The 21,488-nt window shown below is 55.5% G+C and overlaps 1 protein-coding gene across 1 annotated transcript in view; it reads left to right on the forward strand.

The window, feature by feature from the left end:
• Nucleotides 1–3,853: 3,853 nt before the first annotated feature.
• EPHA8 (EPH receptor A8) overlaps nucleotides 3,854–21,488 on the forward strand; it is a gene marked incomplete at both ends in the record, with an annotated part of 33,773 nt that continues 16,138 nt past the window's right edge. The window contains 3 exons of the mRNA XM_082614004.1: nucleotides 3,854–3,947; nucleotides 9,305–9,369; nucleotides 15,176–15,839. Coding sequence (XP_082470130.1) covers nucleotides 3,854–3,947; nucleotides 9,305–9,369; nucleotides 15,176–15,839 — 823 coding nt within the window. The remainder of the gene's footprint in view (nucleotides 3,948–9,304; nucleotides 9,370–15,175; nucleotides 15,840–21,488) is intronic.

Consider the following 21,488-nt stretch of genomic DNA (forward strand, 5'->3'; position numbering starts at 1 on the left):
AGTGGAGGGCCAGCTCCACGCTCCCTTCATGCCCGTTGCAACTCGGGAAAACGGGTATAGCAGGCACGTCACAGATGGGAAAACTGAGGCCCTAAGCGAAGCAACATGGGTTTCATGTTAGGAAGCCGGCTAAGATCTCCAATGGCTCGTCCAGGCCTGGGGGAGAGGAAGAAGTTTCTATGCAAATGTGAGGAATGCCCATCCCCTCCAGGCCCCTCACAGAGTGAGCCAGGAGGAGGGTGAGGAGGGGCAGTGGAGTGGTGTTTCTCTGCAGGAGTCTAGGCCCTGAGTGGATAGTTTGAGGCAATAAGACATCCAGGGCAGGGGCTAGGGTGGCTCAAGGATGAGCGGGGTTTAACCGCTGGCCACTGAACCCAACCCCACACACTCACGCACACCCACCTCCTGCCAGACACCTCCTCTACCTGTGCCCGAAGTGGCGCCCTGCATAGCTCATCCCTCGGGGTGCAGGATAGCCCGGCTCCAGCCCCCTCCTTTAAAGTACAGAATGCCTTCCAATCCTAGCTGTCTTTCTAGGTATCCAAGCACCTTTGCACCTGTGAACTCATATGAGCCTCACAGCAACCCTCTGAATTGGTGGCATATCGTCATTATGCGTTATTCTCGTTATTCTCACATAGTTGGAGAAACTGAGGCTCAGAAAGGTACAATGAGCAGAAATACTCTTGGGAGAGTATTTATCCCAGGAAATGGAGAGTGTAATGGGCTTGTCAGACGTTCCTGCAACTCCCTTTCCAACTCCCTTTCCAGCTCCCAGAAGGAAAAGACAAGGGTCAGGGAGGGGCCCTCAGGTGGGAAAGGACTGGCTCAGAGGCCTCCCTGCTTGGTCAAGTCCAGCCCTTTCTGCCCCACCTCCACCTTGCTCCATAGAGTAAGGTCCCAAGGCGCCAGTGTGCCGATGGGAGGGGGTGAGCGCTGCTCAGATTCACCCCCTGGAGAGTTGAGGTCAAGCTCACGTAGCAGATCCGGCTAGCACAGCTGTGCAGCAATCCAGAAAGCAAGGTGTTCTGTAACCCAGAAACGGCCTTCCAGCAATGACGGCCTCAAGCACTGGGTCAGCGGGGTGTGGGCTTCTGCCCGTTTGCTCATGATTTGCTGGATCATTCAGCAAACGTCCCCAGAGCACCTACTGTGCACCAGGAGGATGCAACAGGACCCAGCCGGGACCCTGCCGTGGGCTTTCAGAACCCAGTCCGGAGAGGAGACACATTCCACAACCATCACGGGTCCCGCTCGTGCACCTCACAGAGCTTCCCACTCCGTCAGTCAGGCCCTCACAAACCTCACTCTCTTTGCCTTTAAAATGGGGTGAAAGCCCCAAGTTGCAGGGATTCCATGAGAGAGGGATGCAGAGTCCAGCCTGGGAGGTGCACAGTGAGTGAAGTGAAGTGAAGCTGGCAGGGGGGGCTGATGGCTTCTTCCTCCCCGTTGGCAAGCTGGCAACTTGCTACTTGGAAACCCCGGACAAGCAGAGGGGAAGGTGTGGGAGGAAAGAGCCCAGGAGAGGGTGCACCTGGGCTGGGGTGTCCTGGGAGTATCAGAGGGGCAGAGATACAACTGAAAGCAAACCGCTCTTAGCCCACAGAACGTTTGGTGAAATGAATTTATTTTGTCAAAGACGATTCAGAATATGGAGCAGGTCCCTGACAGAGACCCTCATGCTCACCAAGTCCTTCAAGGATTCCCCAGATTCCTCACCTGCAAAATGGACAAAATGCAGGTTTGGTTGGCTCCACCTCAACCTGGGGATGCAGAACCCCAGCCCCCAACAAAGCTTCCTCCACCAGCAAATATTTCTGGGAGCCCTGGCCGGGGTACAGGATGCCCATGAGTGCCGTGACTGCATCCTGCACGGTCTGCATCTTTCTGCCCTACCTTGCCCACTGCCCCAGTGGCCCAGGAGTGAGGTGCCAGCCAGGGACTCTTCTGTCTACAAGAAGCCCAGAAGGAAGGTCTAGAGTCCTGCGGGCTGTGGCCACCTCTCCCCAGGTTTGCACACACTTGTTATTAAAATGTTTCCATTAGCTGCCAACTTTAAACATCAGGAGACACCACATAAAAATTCCAGATATACAGCTTCTCTTGAAAACGCAGAAAATTGGGCTCATACCCCCAGGGCAACGTTGACTGGAGCTGGGAACACTTCCCTTGGCAGGTTTCATTAGCCTGCCTGCCTGTCTCACATGGGCATTTGAGTTTGCCTCTCCGGGTCTAATCCAATCTGCTCCCCTGAACCCCAGCCCCCTTCACAGCATCCCTGAACAGTCTCTAGCTAGTGTCGGTCTGAACGTTTCAGCTAACAGGGGGCTTACTACATCTTTGAGGCAGTTGGTCTGAGCTGTTAGAAAAGGGCTCCTAATACGAGCTGACTTCCCCTTTCTGTAACAAAGAAAGACGCACAGGAAAGAAGTGGGTTTTGGAGTCCAGCGGATCTGGATCTGAGCACCTCTCTGGCATTTAACCAGCTGTGTGATCTAAGGCAAATGATGGCCTTTCTGCACTTCAGTTTCCTTAGCTGCACCTCCCCTGCAGGGCTGTGTGAGGCTTAAAGTAGCGCAAGTTTATAAAGCGCCTAAAACAGGGGCTGGTACACAGCACACACTCCCCAAATGGCCTTTATCATCCCATGTAATCTCCAGCCGTTGGTCCAACTCTTCCCCAGTGAACACAGGAGTGGAAGTGTATTCAGACGGGGCTGAGCAGTGGTCTGCATCAGCTGAAAGGCAGAGCAGTGGTGAGACTTGCCCCAGTGGGCACACACTTGCCAGCCAGTCCCCAGGAGCTGCAGATCTCTTATCTGCTTCCTGGACACCTTGGCCCACCAGGTGCTCACCGGGCTGGAGGCTGGTAGGTCAGGCTTCAGGAGGGAGCCCCACGACACCATCCTCCCCCTACAGACTGCAGCCTCCCCAGGATGAGATCTCTAATCCTGGGAACAGAATTGGAGTGAATGAAGTCAGGGGAGGGGAAAGCAGGGAATAGTAACCACCATCATCCAAGCTGGCCACCTGGCTGTGTGCCTGGCAGTATGCCGGGCACTTTACCTGGGTCCTTGAATATAATTCTCAAAACCACCCTAGGACATAGATACTCTTGTCCCTGTTTTACAGACATGGAAGTTGAGACTCAGGGAGTTATAAGAAACTTGCCCAAGGCCAGCATTGAAACATCTGGTCCCTGAGCCTGAGCTCATGATCACTGCACTCTAAGGCCTCCCGGGGTGCCCAGTCATTGGGGTGGGGGAGGGGAGAGAATGTTTAACTAAAAGTGCTTCTGAGTTTGCCTCTGAGCCTCTGTCCGTGAACTAGTGCGTATGCATCACCCCACGAGGCACTTTCTGGGGGCGCGTGTACCTGAGGGTCACGTGTGTAAGAGAGAGTGTGCCCGCGTGTGCCCACGCGGGGCCTCCCCGGGTGGGTCCGTGGGTCCCGGTGTCGCGTGGCGTCCGAACCGTGGCTGGTTGCGCGGTGGCTGAGTCCACGTGCAGACGTGGGGCGCGCGCCGCCCCCGAAGGGCGGGCGAGGGCGAGCGTGCGCACGGGCGGCGGGCGGTGGTGTCCGCGGGTCGGTGTCCGCGGTGCGGGCTCCGTGTCCCCCCCACCCGCCTCGGTGCTGATTGGCTCGGCGCCGTGACTGGCCGGCCCCCGCCCGGGGCGGCGGCGGCGGCGGGCGCGGGTGCCCGCGTGTGAGCTGCGAGTCGGCTTGTGCGCCGGTGTGTGCGCCGGTGTGTGCGCCCGGCAGCCGGGTGTGCGGGTGAGCAGGGAGCGCGCCGACGCGCGGGCCGCTACGGCCGAGCCCAGGGTGCGTGGCGTCCCCGCCAGCCCGGCCCGGCCATGGCCCCCGCTCGGGGCCGCCTGCCCCCGGCGCTGTGGGTCATCACGGCCGCGGCGGCGGCTGCCACCTGCGTGTCCGCGGCGCGCGGCGAAGGTGAGCAGCGGCGGCGGCGGCGGCGGCGGCGGCGGCGGCGGCGGGGCGGGGCAGCGGGGGCGCCGAGGGGCCTGGGGGCGCGGCGCGCGCAGCCAGAGCGAGGCTCAACTTCCTTTCCCTCGACCCCGAATGCCAAAGGAGCTGGGATCTCTGGGTTTGGGGGGGCAGGCGTGGCACCGCGGGAGAGACCTGGGGTCAAAGCATAGAGCGATGGCGATGGGGACAGGACTGAGGGAGAGGGACCGGAGGGCTTGAGGATGAGGGACAGAGACACGGGGACAGGGACAGGAGGACAAGGACTTAGGGATTCGGTGCCGGGTACAGGGAACTGAGGCTCGGACACTGGGGATGAGGAGACAGGACGGGGGGACAGAAGACAGGAGAAGAGGTATAGGGCAGAGAGGAGACAGGGCAGGGGACAGGGGTGTGGACAGAGGACAGAGAGCAGAGTGACAGAGGGACACAAGGACGCAGGATGAGGTTCAGAGAGCAGAAGGAAAAGGGGCTGGGGATGGCGTTGGGAGATGGGGACCAGGAACTGAGAAACGAGGATCAGAGAACAGGACTGGGTTTGGGGGAAGATGGGAATGAGGGGCAGTGAGTGAGGGTCTTGGAAGTGGGCCGGGCTGGAGGGTTGGAGGACTGGGGGAGAAGGAGGGACAGCAGCCAGGGGGTGACAGCCGGAGGGGAGGCAGCTTTGGTGGGCACTGGGGAGAAGGAACCAGTGAGGAGGGGGCTGAGAGGGCTGCAGACGGACTGAGGCAGGAAAGGCCCTGGAGAGCTGGGTCTTGTCCGGAGTCAAGGCTGGGGCAGTCCGGTCACTCAGGGGACACAGGATGGGCGTGAGGGCTGAGCAGTCGGAACCAAAAGGGTCTGGGTCTCCACACATCTACGTGCAAGCATGCACGCGTGCGCGCACACACACACGTCCATCTTAGCCCCACTGGACACTCCAGGTCCAGCTCAGGATGCCACCCTAGGTTCTACTCCTCACCCCAGCCCCTGCCCTGGGCCTCCTCTGCTTTTGCAGCTCTGCCAGGGGGAGGCTAGACCTGGTGCTCTGTGCAGCATCCTGGGACTGACATCCTGGGTCCAGAGCTGTGTTCTCACCCTGGCAAGATGAACTTCCAGATTCCAGGAAGCTCCAGAGCCAGTGTTCCTCATCCACGCTCAGATATACCACAGATCCACCCCCTCACACACGAACGGCTCACAGAGATTCAGTCGTACCCACAACCAAACATGCACAAACAAACACATGTTAGGATTCACACACCTAGACCCAGGCCTGTAGAGACTCATGTGCATGGACAGCCCCCACCCCACGCCATAGTCAGATGCACAGAAGTGCAGCCAGTACACATGTGCACACATATACATGTAAAGATTCATGCACATGAAAATATGCACATCCATGGGCAGACACCACACATATAAAAAGACCCTCAAACTTGCATTCACGTCCACAGAAATGCATGTGCACAGAATAAACGCACACAGACATAGATAAACTCATAATCTCCAATGAAACAGGGGCCACGCAGGGAGCAGGGACCATAGCAAGGGAGCTGAGGGGAAGAGTGCACAAGGGGCCTGGGAGCCCTTGGAGCTGTGGCCTGAGGACACAGTTTTCCCAGGGTTGGGTGGGGAGAAGGGGACAGTGTCTTCACCCAGCAGGATTCTGAAAGGCCCACATCAAGGCTCTGGGCATTGGGTGGTGCATCCCCAGCTCCTTGCTTCAACTCTCTTCTCCAGCGAGGAGCCAGCACCTTCCAGAATCCCAGGCTGGCCAACCCCAGAGCCCCTGGGGAGGGGACTTTGACCAGGCTCCTGAGCAGAGGATGGACCATTAGCCTCGGAGAGAGGATGTGTCCAGGGAGGGGCGACAGTTGGGGAAGAGGCTAGGTCTCAAAGAGAGGAAGTGGGGGGCGTCTGTCAAGGGTGAGAAGGAGGGAGATGTTGTCCAAGGGCCAGGCCATACCTATCTGATCAACACAGCAGGATACCCATGGCTGGACATGGGTTACCCACGCAGGTCTGACAGTCCTGGGTGGAGACCTGGGGCATGGGTTCCACGTAGAACAGCCAGGAGTCCCTGGGCTGGTGCAGAGCCAGGATCGGCCAGGGAAACTGTTGGAACTCAGGGAGGGGGCTCTTTTCCCAGCTGGGGTCCTGCAAGGTGACAGTGCCCCAGGCTGCCCAAGTGCCCATATGCCAGGTCCCTCACAGTGCTGGGGACGGCCCTACACCTGCAGAGATGCCCCTGAGCCCCACCAGGCTCAAAGCCTTATCACTCTGTGGTGTGGATTATCCACCACTTTGGGGTGATCTCTGAGGCATTCACATCTTGACTGACATCCCCTGGCCACCCCGAACTCTCCAGCCTCACCATCATGCCCTGCGTCCTCAGGGAATGTAAATCAATTTAGGTATTAGTCTCAGCGAAATGGAATGGGGGAAGGTGACAGTGCTGGAGAAAAAAAGAAATCGCATAATGCCTGCCACAGTCAAACAGGAGAGGCTTAGGAATTATCTGTGCTTCTCAGAGCAGGAGAGGGACCGTTTGATCCCCCAGAACAGCCTGGCAAGTAGGCCCAGGAAGGATGCCTACAGACATCTTGCTGATGAGGAAACCGAGGCACAGAGGGGTTAAGTGGTTGCTTCACTGAAGGCCCTAAGAGACCATGGGTCCAATCCTCCCACTTACAAGTGGGGAGACAGGCCCAGAGAGGGTCATTGACTTCACAGATGTCACACAGACCTGCAGTCCAGCAGTGCAAGAGGCAGGAGAGAGCCCAGCCCAGGTGAGCAGAAGGGTTGGAATCTCCAAGGGGATTCAGGCCCAAGCTGGATGGGCTTAACGCTGGAATTCTCTCCAGCCCTGATGAGCCCTCCTGTGGGCCTGGAGCTTCCCATGAGAGACACTCTGTGTTCCCACCACAGAAGGGGACATGAGGTAGGGAAGAAGGGGACAGAGGGGGAGGAGGGGAGGGGATGGACAGAGAAGGGTCTGGAGGGAATTGGAGCAAGCAGCCCTGGAATCCTATAACTCTTCCTGAATCCAATAGAATTGACTTCTGACTTATTTTTGGATTATCTGAGCCCCCTGGCTGACTGATCAAGAAGCAGCTGCAGGTGTGGTTGGGGATTTCCAGAGGGGAGGGAAGGGTCTAGAAAGTGGGGTCTGCAGGCAGTTGCCTCTAGAGTCAGGGTGTTCATGGGGAGAAGTCCCAGTGGGGGACATTCATTGCCCCTGGGTAGGGGCAGGTCTGAGCTGTATCCAGGTGATGCTGGCGAAGGGCTGAGACCCCATCTGGGGTGTGGGTGGGGCTGGGGAGCCCACACGTCCCCTTTCCCCACCCTCTCCCCAAACTGGGCCCTGCTGGTCTGGGGAAACTGCAGTGCGGCCCCCTCCCCCTCCCCCCAGCCAGCAGGAGGAGAGAGCTTGCCTGACCCAGTTTTCTCTCCATTGCCTGAGAGGGAGTGAGGGAGGAGGGAGGGAGGCGGGAAGGCTTCTCTGCCTGTGCCCCCGGCATGGGGCCGGCTGGGCTCAGGGAAGGGAGATCCCTCTGCGGACATTGGCTCCATCCCCTGATCCCACCTGGCCCCTGGGGACCCGGGGGAGGACCTCAGAGGCCCCCTCCTGGTTCGGCAAGTCCTCTCTCCAGCCAGCCTCTGGGGCCCCTGACAATGGGTGGGGAGGGTGAGAGGAGGAAGAGGAAGAAAATCAGCGAATAAGAGCATCCTCACTCCAACATTTCCTGAGGACACTTGTCTCCATCTTTGAGGGGCAGGCGCAGAGCTATGCAAATGTCAGGCAGAAGGACACCCAGCCTGTCTTCGGGAAAGTTCCAGGAGGGCCCCGTTTGAACCCTCTGTGACCTGCCGGAGTCTGCAGATTGGGTTGTTTGGAAGCCCCTGGTTGCTGGCTGGGAGAGTGGGTACATAGACGAGAAAATGAAATGAAAGCTGTGGACCTTGGAGCCCAAAGCGCTTTCATCGGCTAGATCAAAGGAAGCGGGCCCAGAGAGGGGAAGGGACTTACCCAAGGACACACAGCAGTTAGAGACAGTGCTGAGATTCAAGCCCTGCTCTTCACAGTTTAGTGCATCTTTATCACCTTAAAGTGAGTGGGTGGCTCCTAGGTCCCAAGAGAGAGGCAGGAGGGCCAGGACTTAGGGAATAGGAACCAGCTTTGGTAAGGCATTGACTCCAGGCTTTACAGTTTACCCTCGCCCACCCTTACGTATTATTATCCCCATTTTACAGATGAGGAAATTGAGGTTCGGTGAAGTGCAGGTCACCTGCTACCAAGTAGCTGTATTGAGATATGAGCCCAGTGATGTCTGATTCCGAAGGCAGGCTCTTTTCTCCACCCTGTTGTTGGTACTTTGCAGGGTCCCCTTTGAGGGTCTGGCTTAGAGTATACTTGCCTTTCAGGCCAGCGCTCTTTCCCACCACAGTGACAGCCCAGAGGTTCTGCTCCTTGGGCTCAAGCTACCAGGGCTGGTGGCCTTGTCTGTGGTGCTCTGGATGCCAGCCCTGCAGCTACACCTGTGGGGCTCCAGGCACGTTCCTGATCTTCACTGAGGCTCAGTGTTTTCATCTGGAAAATGGAGATAAGAATGAACACCTTTCAGCCTTGTTGTGCAGGCCGCAGATGAGGCATCTCAGGCTCCCCTAACAGAGCCCAGCACATAGCACGTGCTCCCTACGAGGCAGCTCTTCCTCCTCCAAAGCCCTCCATGTCCCGTGTGCACAGAGGACCTGTTGGTGCGAGGCACCCACTGGGGGACACTGGGGATGGGAAAGCTGGGGCCAGTCCTCTGGGGGAAGGTTTGACCTAACAGCGCGAACGTCGGTGGGTGCTTTTGAATGCCATCATGTCCCATGAGTGGCCCAGGGTCAGGTCATCTTCACAAGCCCCTGTAAGGCAGGCATCACTGTCACCCCATTTTAGGGGAGGAAATGGGGGCTCGGTGAAGGGAGGAAACTTGCTCAGGGACACACAGCGTCTAACTGACAGAGCTGGGATTCTGACCCAGGACCCCTGGACTGCTGAGCCCAGCTCTTAGCCACCCCGCTGCACCACCAACCAGGGTAGCCTGGCACTCGGGGCAGCTTGTATTCTGGGAGGTGAGAAGATTATGTTTTGGCTGTGATGGTGGAAGAAGGCTTCAAGGAAGGGAAAGAACTTGAATTGAGCCTTGAAGGATGGAGAAGTGAGAAAGGAACCAGAGACTGGAGCTGGCATGTTTGGGCTAAGAGCAGACCAGTGTAGCCAGGCTGGGCTGGTCCTATGGGATCGGGGAAGGGGGGCCCAGGGGACTGATGTACTCTTGTTTCCTGTTCTACAGTGAATTTGCTGGACACGTCGACCATCCATGGGGACTGGGGCTGGCTCACGTATCCCGCTCACGGGGTAAGTGATGGGCAGCGGGGCCAGTGTTGTCCCTCTGTGAGCAGGGAGAGGCTGTGACTCACAGTCTTATCATCAGACAGATCAAAAGGAAGCAGAGCCCCAGAGAGGTGAAGGGACTTACCCAGGGACACACAGCAGTCAGAGACAGAGCTGCTGATTTCTTAAATTTAGTGCATGCAGACCTTTGGGATTCCAGAACCAACCCTAGTGCCGCCTCCCGATTCTCCAAGTGTGAGGCTTGGATGTGGGATGCTTTTGTCTGTGTCCCAGGCCCATCTGGCCTCCATGGTCTTGGCACTGTGCCTGGCACACGGTGCGCCCTCATTAAATGTATTATCATTATCATTGTTATTAGTGTGTAGTATGGTTACATATCAATAAATTTCCTCCTGCAAACGTGCTTAGAAACGCACGCACATCCCCACCATAGACACAAACGCATCATACACCCAAGACTTCTTTCATGAACACTTTGGCAGCCCCCATGCCTCTGGAGACAGAGGGATAATAATGTATTGATGACGATACTGAGCTGGTATTTGAATATTTCTTTACTTTGGGGTAAGATTGTCATCTGGGCTCTCTGTGGCCTGTGACTGGGGTCAGGACGAGCCCAACTCCTCTCTCTCTGGGGGTCTCGTCCCCAGGTATCAGTAAGCTGAGTCTGCTGTCATCAGCCCCGGTGCACCAGGCTTCAGGGAGCTGGAGGGGCAGGCCAGGGGCCCCGAGAGCCTGGAGGACCCCCTTCTCTGCCTGAGGACAAAGGCTGGGTCCTGGGATGTCCCTTTACCCCCAGGGCCTCTGTCTCTCCCTGTGAAGCACTCTTTTGTGTATCCCACTTGGCTGTCTCAAGGGGTGAGCATGGGTGTGAAAGGGCTTTGGCACGGTGAACCGGCTGTGCCAGTGGCAGGGGCTGACCCTGAGCAGGTGACTGCCTGGCTGTTGGCCGGGTCAGCATCTCCCCTGAGACCCAGCAGCTAGGAAGGAATGGGCCTGGTTCCCCGGCTTGGCTCTGGGTGTCTCTGTCCCTCTGTCCCATTCAGGGCTTAGGACTTGGTTTTTAGGGTAACAAGAAGTTGGAAGGGTTTTAAGTGGGGGGTGAGGAATATGGCCAGACTTGCGTTTTGGTCGATCACGTTGGTCATCTAAGGTTCTTTTGTTTACTGGGTGCTGTAAAGAGTGGCTCAGGGAATCCCCTGGTGGTCCAGTGGTTAGGACTCAGCACTTTCACTGCTGAGGGCACAGGTTCAATACCTGGTCGGGGAACTAAGATCCCGCAAGCTGTGTGGCACAGCCAAAAAAAAAAAAGAGTGGCTCAGAGTTACCTCATTTCGTTTAGGAGTTAGAACAACTAACTTATATTCACATAGCTCTTAACAATTCATGGACATTATCTCATTTCATCCCCACTACCAATCCTGCAAGTGGGTGTAACCACCCCATTTCACAGATGAGGAAGCTGAGGCTCAGAGCAATGAGAAAAACCTTGCCACCGTCAGAGAAGTTCCAAGTGATGGATGCAAAGTCAGATCTCTCTGGGCCTGGAGCCCATGTTGAGTGCCTTGTGCCACCTTGTGAAGGGGTGGGAACCAATGCTGCATTATCTACTGAGCCAGGGACCACCTCCCATCATTATGGGGCCTGGAGATTGGGCTTGCCCAGAGAGGAAAGAAGGTTTCCAAACTCTAGATCTTGAACCTGTGCCAGGCTGGCAGGTGAAACACACAGATGCCCACATCCAGTGGGTCTGGGGAGGGGCCTGGGAATCCTTTGTTTAATAAGTGTCAGCTGGGTGGAGAGTGATGGTCCTTGAGGTTCCATCCACCCTTCTGATTCTGGAGTCTGTTAAGCACCCTGGGTACCAGGGTCATCCAGGGCCGTCTCCAGCATCACACAGTTATCGGATTGTCCGCCATGCCACACGGCCTAAAGCCAGCGGTGCTGGGTCTGAACGAGCTGGTGCTCCGCCACCTCTCATCAGTGTGACTCAGGCCAGTCGGTTTACCTCGCCTCCACCTCCCCGTTTATAACACAGGGATGATCACAGAACCTGTTCCACACAGTTTTCATCCGTGAGATGATGCAGGAAAAGGACAACCGTACTGGCGAGAAACCAGACGCTCTGAGAGGTTAAACATCTCTGCTAAGGTCAGGAGAGTCTGGCCCCAGAACTCATGCTTTTAACCAGGCTGCGCCCCTCTCTTTGGACCCCTCCTTCCACATACTGGGTGGTTCTCCACCTTACCTGGTGAATTAACAGCCATTCGTGAACTTTCCTGTTTATTGTCTCGCTTGATGAAGTAGATGAAAGGGGCAGGCATTAGCTACCCCCTTTGACCCATGAGAAGCCCAAAGCTCAGAGAGGGAATGTGATATACCCAGGGATGCACAGCTGGTTTGCTGCCTTCTGTTCCGGGAAGGGGACAGAGTTCCAGAGCGGTGGTGGGGGTTGGAGGAGGAGTGTGCCAGGGGGTAGAGAGGTGGCTGGGGTGGGAGTGCCCCAGGTGGAGAACAGGGCTGATTCCGCCCTTTCCCACCCTCCAGGAATTTATGCCCCTCTGGGTGTCTGCAGCAGCCCCTGGGCTAAGCCAGGCCATTGGCACTGGTGGAGCGGCTGGAGCAGACTCAGATTGAGCTGATTAATTTATCCAGGTCCCTGGCAGGAAACAGACAGCGAGCAGCTGGCTGGCTCTTTGGTGCTCCATTAATTGTGACAATGACTTTAACCCCAGATGTGACTCAGTGCTGCCCAGAGCCCCAGCTGCAGAGCGGGGCACAGCGTGGAGGTCCTTCTTGGGGTGGGGGGTGCAGGAGGCACGCAGCCTTTCGGGTGAGGCTGGCACGCCCTGGACTGCTTCCCCGGTGGTCCCTAGAGGCAGGCACAGGTGGGCTGGGAAAAGGCTGCCAGTTCAGCATCATACCAGTCCTGTTCCTCGGGTGCCTTCTGTGCCAGACCCAAGCTAAGCACTTTGTAGGCATCTCCTTCCCTCCTCTCAAGCCTCACTGAAGTGGGGCCTTTCTGAGCCCCTCTTACAGATAAGGGCACTGAGGGCTGGCACATATAACTGGCCAAGACAAAGTCAGACCGAGGGGCTTTCGTCAGGCAGGAAAGACTTGAGATGCCCACAGTCCCCACTCTAGAGCTTGTGGGACAGCTCAGGACCCCGCAGATTCTCAGAGCCCCGTGAGGCGTGGTCTTTACCTCCTTCCTCCCCTCCCCCACCCCCTGCTTAAGCAGTAGGATCTCTAGTTCAAGGACAATACACATAGAGGCCCAAGAGAGAAGATCAAGGCACTACATCTCTGGTGGAGCCAGGACAGGGACCCAGAGCCCGGCCCCTCCCTCTGCCCTTGGCCACCAGCCCCTCCTCAGAACCCTCTGGAGTCCACTGAACTCAGCCCAACAGTGACTGCTCCTGGCTGATCAGCATTCTGCAGCTGAGGAAGCTGGGGCCCAGAGAGGAGCAGCAATTTGCCCAAGGTCACACAGCCATTTAGAGACTGACCCAGGCCCAGAACCCAGGCCTCTCGACTTTCGGATCATTTCACAGCACTGTGTCTTCAGTATGACTCTTCTGTGTCCAAACTGGGCTTGTTGAACACTGCTTACGTTTCCCAGCTTCTGCCAGGGCTCGTCCCTCCCATCCCTGAAAGAGGGTCCTGCTTCAGCCTACAGGAAGTTTCGCCATACCCTACATGCCCACTCCCTTTGGTGTGTCACCCTCCACGCCTTTTCTGTGAGGATGTGAGGTGCTTGGGGGCAGGGAGTATTTCTGGTGTATTTCTTTCTTTTTTTAAAAAAAAAAATTGTGATAAAATACACTTAACATAAAATTTACCATCTTAACCATTTTTAAGCCTACAGTTCAGTGGCATTAAGTACATTCACGTTGTTACATGACCATCACCACCATCCATCTCTAGAACTCTTTCATCTTCCCAGACTGAAACTCTGTATCCATTAAACTGTAACTCCCATGCCTCCCTTCCCCGCGGCCCCTGGCAAGTACCACTCTACTTTCTGTCTCTAGGAATCTGACTTAAGTACCTCAAATAAGTGGAAGCATACAGGATTTGTCCTTTTGTGTCTGGTTTATTTCACTTTGCATAATGTCCTCAGCGTTCCTCTGTGTCGTTGCAAGTGTCAGAATTTCATTCATTTTTAAGACTGAATAATATCCCATTGTATGGATATACACATTTTGTTTATCAGTTCATCCACTGATGGACATTCGTGTTTCCACCTTCGGGCTGCTATGAACGTGGGTGTGCAAATCTCTGTGTCCCTATAAATAAATAAATAAATGTTTATTTTTTTATTTTTATTTATTTATTTTTGGGGTCTTAGTTGCGGCATGAGGGCTCTTCGTTGCAGTGCGCAGGCTTCTCTCTAGTTGTGGCATGCAGGTTTTCTCTCTCTAGTTGTGGCGCATGGGTTCCAGAGTGCGTGGGCTCTGTAGTTGTGGTGCACAGGATGTCGCTGAGGCATGCAAGCTCAGTAGTTGTGGCCCATGGGCTTAGTTGCCCCGCGGCATGTGGGATCTTAGTTCCCTGACCAGGGATCGGACCCACGTTCACTGCATTGGAAAGCAGCTTCTTTTACCACTGGACCACCAAGGAAGTCACCCCTGCTTTTGTTTCTTTTGGGTGTACACCCAGAAGAGGAATTTATGGTAATTCTGTGTTTAATTTTTTGAGGAACTGCCATAGTGTTTTCCACAGTAACCGCACCAGTTTACATTCCCACCAGCAATGCACAGGGTTCCTCACCAACACTTGTTATTTTCTGTTGTTTTGATAATAGCTAATGGGTGTGAAGTGGTATCTCATCGTGGTTTTGATTTGAATTTCCCTAATGCTTAGTGATGTCGAGTATCTTTCCATGTGCTATTTAGCCATCTGTGTATCTTCTTTAGATAAATGTCTATTCAAGTCCTTTGCCCATTTTTTAACAGGTCTGTTTGGTTCTTTGTTGTTAGGAATTCCTTATATATTCTGGATATTAATCCCATCTAAGATATGTGATTTGCAGATATTTTCTCCCATCCTGTGGGTTGCTTTTTCACTCTGTTGATAGTGTCAGTGATGGTCACTGGTTTATTTCTGAATCAGTGATTCCTGGCAAGCACCTGGCACAGGAACAATCATACTCAACTTTCCCACATCCTGGTACCCCCCTTGCATGGGATCCAGGCCAGCCCGTGAGCCCCCAGCCTTAGGTTGGGGGCAGAGGGAACATCACACACAGCAAGGCAGAGGGAGTCCATCCATTAGACAGTAACTCAACAAGCACCAATGCAGGGGTTGCATCTGAAGGATTTGAGGCGGGGTGTGCAACACAAGTCAGGTTCATGCATTAGAAAGGCCCTTCTGGCAGCTGATACGGAAACTGGACCAGTGGGCTCACTGATTTCCCCAGGCAAGTCACCCCACTCTGGGAGTGACGGAGTAGCCATGTAGAAATGAGGTCAGAGCTTTGTAGCTTTGGCATCAATTCCAGTCCCAGCTCCATCATTCACTAGCTATGTGACCCCAGACGCATGGCTCTATGTCTGAGCCCCTCTGTTCCTCATCTGCGAAAAGGCAGCAAATAACACTTCCCCAGAAGGATGTGACACTCTATGAGATCACTTCTGTAGGGTGCATGGCATCTGGTTGACAGTCCGCTGGAAGGTCAGCTCCTCGAGGCTGGAGAACATTCCGTCTTCTTCCCCAGGAAGCCACCAGCACCGTGCATGTGGCTTGTGGTGAGAGAGGGCCAGGTGCTGCCTCTCGTTTCAGCCGGCTGTGCTCTCTCTGCCCGCAGTGGGACTCCATCAACGAGGTGGACGAGTCCTTCCGGCCCATCCACACGTACCAGGTGTGCAATGTCATGAGCCCCAACCAGAACAACTGGCTGCGCACCAGCTGGGTGCCCCGCGATGGCGCCCGGCGCATCTACGCCGAGATCAAGTTCACCCTGCGGGACTGCAACAGCATGCCCGGCGTGCTGGGCACCTGCAAGGAGACCTTCAACCTCTACTACCTGGAGTCGGACCGTGACCTGGGCGCCAGCACACAGGAGAGCCAGTTCCTCAAAATCGATACCATCGCAGCCGACGAGAGCTTCACTGGGGCCGACCTGGGTGTGCGGCGCCTCAAGCTCAACACGGAGGTGCGAGGTGTGGGCCCCCTCAGCAAGCGTGGCTTCTACCTGGCCTTCCAAGACATCGGTGCCTGCCTCGCCATCCTGTCTCTCCGCATCTACTACAAGAAGTGCCCCACCATGGTGCGCAACCTGGCCGCCTTCTCGGAGGCAGTGACGGGGGCCGACTCGTCCTCGCTGGTGGAGGTGCGGGGCCAGTGCGTGCGACACTCCGAGGAGCGGGACACACCCAAAATGTACTGCAGCGCCGAGGGCGAGTGGCTGGTGCCCATTGGCAAGTGTGTGTGCAGCGCGGGCTACGAGGAGCGGCGGGACGCCTGCGTGGGTGAGTGCACCTCTGTGCGGGTGGGCCGGCAGCTGGGCTCAGTCTGGGCAGGGATGCTGGGGGCCGGGGAGCAGGCTGGGCACAGTCAGCAAGCTCCTGGGTGGTGCACACAGCACCTGGGAAGACGCATGAACCTCTAGCGTTCCTGTGTCACCAGGCCATCCACGTGTGTGTTGTGTGTGTGCTGTGGGGAGGGAGACACACCACAACCAGGTGGACCCTCCGTGGGCATTGTGATGTACCCAGAGAGGTACATCTCTGGGCACCAGAGTGATTGGGAATACTACTGGGTACATGCCTGTGCTAGGGAGCAGTGATGTGACCTAACATGTCCAGCATTATTCTAAGCACTTTTCACGTATTAACTCATTTAATCCCCACAACCATCCAGCAAAACAGAAACTACTGTTATCCTGGCTTTAAACATGAGGACACCGAAGCACAGAGAGGCAAAGCAACTTGCCCAAGGTAGCACAGCTAGGAAGTGGCAGAGCTATGATTTGAACCCAGAAGTCTGGCTCCAGAGTCTGGGCTCAGAACCACTAAACTTCTAACCTGTTGGGCGGGAGGAGGTGTGGGTTGGAATCAGGGCTCAGGGCGGATGTGTGGCATACAGGGCCATTGTGAGCTTATGCGGGCAGGGGCACCCCGGGAGGACTGTCTGGGGTGGGCATGTCACAGCCTGCCTGTGTTCAGGGGAAACTTATCTAGGGATGTGGGGGAAGAGACGGCCAGGAGCACTTGGGTCATGAAATAGCACCTGTTCCTATGGTGTACTGCTGGGGTTCCCGTGTAACAGACCAGGAGCTGGATCCAGAGCCCAGGCTGTGTGCATGTGTGTGTAGCCAGCAGACCCCTATGTGGGGGCAGTGCAGCCAGGCATCCTGACAGCCCAGGAACACTGGGAGGGCTGGTGTGCACAGACAGCTGGTGCCCCAGCTATTAGTGGTCTCCACCTGGTTGCCCTTCCTTGATCTCCCCAGGGACTAGACACATGGCAGCTCAGCCACTCAGAGCTCAGTGAAGCCTGCTTCTGGGACCATTGGTTCTCCTGAGGGAGGAGATGTTCCTGGGCAGAGATCAGAGAGACCAGGGCCTGTCCCCAGACAGCCTCAGTGAAAACTGGGACGGGGCCCTGAAAGACACTAGAAATATCCTCTGAGCCCTTTGCTGGTACTACACAGGCCCTGAGACCACAGTTAGAGGGACCTTCAGGCCTCCCAGCACCATCCCTCTGCCCTAGCCAGCAGGAAGGCCCCTTGGTGCTCGCAGGACTGAGCAGGACACAGGCTGACAGTTTCAGGTCATGTGCAAAGTAGCTTCAGAGCCCAGCCTGGTCCAGCTTAGGAGTTATCTTGCCCCGAGATCTCCAGGACTAGATTCTTCTGTCCAGCCACCAGGCCCTTTCTGGCCCCTCTCTGGGGCTCTCTGATTTCCTTAAGAAATCTTTTTTCATACTGCCAACTGCCACGAGTCTTCACTCTCCTGGGCCCTAAACCCCAAAGCACCTTCTGTGACATTTGCCTCTTTCTGGATTTGTTCTACCCTCTGTGGCCTAGTTTTCCAGGCTGTCCAGTCCTCCAGCCTCTCCTGGTTCCTTCACAGACATCCCTGTACTTCTCAACTTCCCTCTGGGTAGTAACAATAACAACAAACATCCCTGTTGCCTATACAGCTTGCAAGGGGATTCCTAGCACATCCATTCATTGGCTTGTTGTAGCAAGGCAGGTATTACAATTCCATTTTACAGATGGGGAAACTGAGGCTCAAGAGGTAGTGTCCTGCTTAGGTTCAGAGCTGGTGAGAGGTGGAGCTGGGCTCTGAGTCAGGTCTGTCTTACTCTGAGCCATGTGTGTAGGCTTTTCACCTATCCCTGGCCTATCCTGACTGCATTCCCCACTAGAGCCAGCTCCCAACATCCCCTTATTCGGATGGGGATATAAAGTCCCTTCGTGACAATTTTTAGAGTGTTTGCCACGTGCCAGGCACTTTAATGAGCACTTAGTACACATTCTGTCAGTTACTCATTCTGTTGAGCATCTACTGTGTCGCAGGCATCAGGGATAGAGCCACAGGGCATCCCTGCCTTCGGGGAGTTCACAGCTTCTCATCCTTACAATAGTCCTCTAAGCTAGGTATTATATCCCCATCTTACAGACATGAAAAACTGAGTCCCTTCAACTTAAGTGGCAGAGTAGGGATCTGATCCCATGTTGTCTCACTCCAGAGCCCTGAACTGCTTCCTCTGCCCACAAAGCTCTCTGCGAAGCCCCCTGGGGTAATGTTAAAAAGGTTAAAAAAAAAAAAAAGAAACATTTCTTTTGGGCTTCCCTGGTGGTGCAGTGGTTGAGAGTCCGCCTGCCAATGCAGGGGACACGGGTTCGTGCCCCGGTCTGGGAGGATCCCACATGCCGCAGAGCGGCTGGGCCCGTGAGCCATGGCCGCTGAGCCTGCACGTCCGGAGCCTGTGCTCTGCAACAGGAGAGGCCACAGCAGCGAGAGTCCCGTGTACCGCAAAAAAAAAAAAAAAAAAAAAAAGGTTAGTAATCAGGACAGTATAAGCTGTAATAGTCGGGCGGGCTAGCCAGTAGATACCTGCTCAAGGTCAGCTGCCCCCAACCCTGGATTGAGCCAGTGAGCACAGCAGGCCACTTGTTTGTACAGCGTGCATCCTTGCCCTTAGGAGGGAGACTGGTCCTCCTGACTTCGGGGTTGGGGCTTCACTCAGAGGTACTGCTCCAGCCTCCTTTTTTGTGAGAGATGGGAAGTGGAGCCCAAAGAGGGAATGCGTCTTGCCCCAGGACCCACAACATGTCAAGGCCAGGACTGTTGGTGGAAACCCCACGGCCTGAGCAGGGGGACTTCCTCAGAGCTGGGAGAAGCCAAGGCCACTCCCATTTCCTGACGCTGCTGGCGCGTTAATAAAAAATAATGAAGAAATGCCACAGCAGGGTTAGGGAATTGCAGCATATTTTGAATTTTACATTTAAATCACAATGCAGCGTAATTATGCCAGTTGCAAGATAATTACAGGTTTTATAAAAAATATTAATTCATAGTGCACTGCAGGCAGTGACGTTTGGGGGCGGGATGCCGGTTTTAAATCACACGAGGAGAGACTTTTCTTAACCCTGTCGGTGGGCTTCTGTGATTGTTAACCTCCTTCAAAGAAACAGCACAGGTGCAAAACCGAGGCCCTCCTCCAACAGGAGGCCTGGGCCAGCGGCCCTGCAGTGTCGCCCATCCCCACCCCTCCCTAGTGGGTAGCCCGAGAGTGGGAGAGGGTGGAACACGAGCAGGAGCTGGACACAATCTGGGGGTGCCTTTGCTGGGCTGCTTGAGATGGCCTCTCAAAGCTGGAGCCCCTTGCCCGGCCTGAGTGGGGCCTCCTGAGATCCGAGGGGCCCTGGCCTTCTCCATTGGGCAGTTCTGTCTGAGCAAACAGGGCTGGGAGAGGGGGTCCCGGCTTCCCCCACCCGAGTGCCCCTCCGCCTTCCTTCTGGTGATAGGAGAAGGGACCCAGAGCTTGGGGGCTGCAGCAGCAGCCAGGCCCATGGAAAGAGCCACTCTCCCAGCTGCCAGGTTCCCATCTCGCTGGTCTCACCCTCAAGGCTCCCCTCAGAAGTGGCTGGGCAGCAGTTGCTTTTACGGAGAAGACAATAAAGCCCAGGAGAGGGGACCAGCCCAATCACATGGCTTTTTAGAATCGTTATAGAGACTGCACTCAGGCCTCAGGGACCCACGGAAGAGCGTCAGAGCCACGCGGAGCTAGTCCAGTTTACCAGTGGGGAAATGGAGGCCCAGAGAGGCCAAGTGACTGACCCAAGGGCACACAGCTAGGAGTGGTTGATTGAATCCCAAATCTTCCAACTCCCTGACCAGACAGCTCCCCACACTACCTAGTTCCTGACCCAGTGACCTCCCCCCACACCTGGCTACATCCCCCCGACCCCCTCCAGAGAGAAGAAGGACCTCTCAGAACATCACCCAACAGAGCAGCCCCCAGAGTCTCCTGGCTACCATCCTTTCTGTCACCTGGACACAGAATATAAACCACCCTCTGCGGCCCTAATCATCTTTCTATAAATATCAGAGCATCTCATTTCGGAGGGGCAGCATGAACAACGAGCTCTTTTGCCTTCCTGACTGTGTTCAAAATCTGATTTAGAATTAATTTCCTTTGGTCGGCCACCGGCAGACACCTTATTTGTCAAATCTCAAGCTCTTCGTGGGGGAGAGGAGAGAGGTGGCCGGGGTCTCCATCAGCTTGCCGGCCTGACAGGCAGCCGGGGCAAGGTGCCCTCGGCAGGGGCGGGAGCCCCTCCTGGCGCACGGCCGACACCGGGCACTGCAGACTCCGGAAGCGCCCTGGGTCTACGGGCAGGGCCGGGCCCCAGCCCAGAGCCGCTCCATCTGTCTCGACCATTAATTCCCGGCTCTGCCTCCAGGTCTCTGGGCTCCCCAAGGCCTGGTGATTAGTATTCTTATTCAAGATTACTTTATTTTCATTGAGCAGATTAATCTAGCCTTGACACTTTATAGCCATATGGGTATTAGCTTAGCGTGTGAGAACCGCCCACCGGTGAAGTGGCAGGATGGCAGGGCCGTCTCTAAGCAGAGGCCGGGTGTTGAGAGGCTGGTGGGGGAAAGGCTGGGGTTTGCATCCTGGCTCAGCGGGGACTCTGGGGCGAGGCACTCAAGCTCCCCAGCCTCTGTTTCCTCTCTGCCAAACAGATGTATTCATGCTGACTGCGGAAAGTGGTAATAACGAGTGCCAAGCGCTGTGCTGGTGTGAATTCACGTGTATTCACTCTTGTCATCCTCACAACAGCTCTCGGAGGTGGGAACTATTATTGTCCCCATTTTCCAGATGAAGACAACAGAGGCCCAGCCACTTGCCTAATGTCACTTAGCCTAGGGGAAGGGTCTGGAAAAGAAAAGGAACCCAGGCAGCCTGCGCCCGAGTTTCTGCCCTTTAACACCTGAGGACTAGCAGAACTCCGAATGGTCAGGGACTCAAAAAACAAAGGCTGTCATGCTGTGCCATGCGTCACACCAAGATGTCACCGCACGTGTCCTGATCTGCCCCTCACTGCTCTGACAGCTCCTTGAAAGCAGCTCTAGCTCTTGTTTACGTCCGGTCCGTGGCTCAGTAAATTCGGGTGAAGGAATAAATAAGGGACAGAATAAGCAAACGGTTCCCGAGATGTTGGTCAAGGTGGACCCGATGTGTACAGTGAGGAAGAGTGTCATTCAGTTCAGCCACAGGTTCGATAAACATTTGCTGGTGAAGTGCAAAGCCTGTTTCCTCTGTCTGCTTCTTGGGCTCAGAAGGAAACTCTTAGGCTGCGCCCGGGCTTCTGGGAAGAGGAGGGGAGATCACAGGGTGTCAACTAGGACCCTCCCCACAACTCCAAGCACCCAGCCCCCAGTCAGGCCTGAGCCCTCTTGGGGGCTCCCCAGGGGGCAGGAAAGAGGTCTCAAAACCGAGGCACATTCTCGCTGACTTCCCAACCTATAAGCCCCTTCTGGCTCCACGGCCTCTGAGTCTGGGAAGCAACTTAAGGGCATCATCATTTCTCCTGATTTCAGGTTTTCTCTCAAGTTTGTAGAATTTTACAAATCAACCTAATTTTAGCTATTATGATA

The sequence above is a fragment of the Mesoplodon mirus genome (genome assembly GCF_964341445.2).
Source record: "Mesoplodon mirus genome assembly, chromosome: 3".
NCBI classification, from domain to species: Eukaryota; Metazoa; Chordata; class Mammalia; order Artiodactyla; family Ziphiidae; genus Mesoplodon; species Mesoplodon mirus.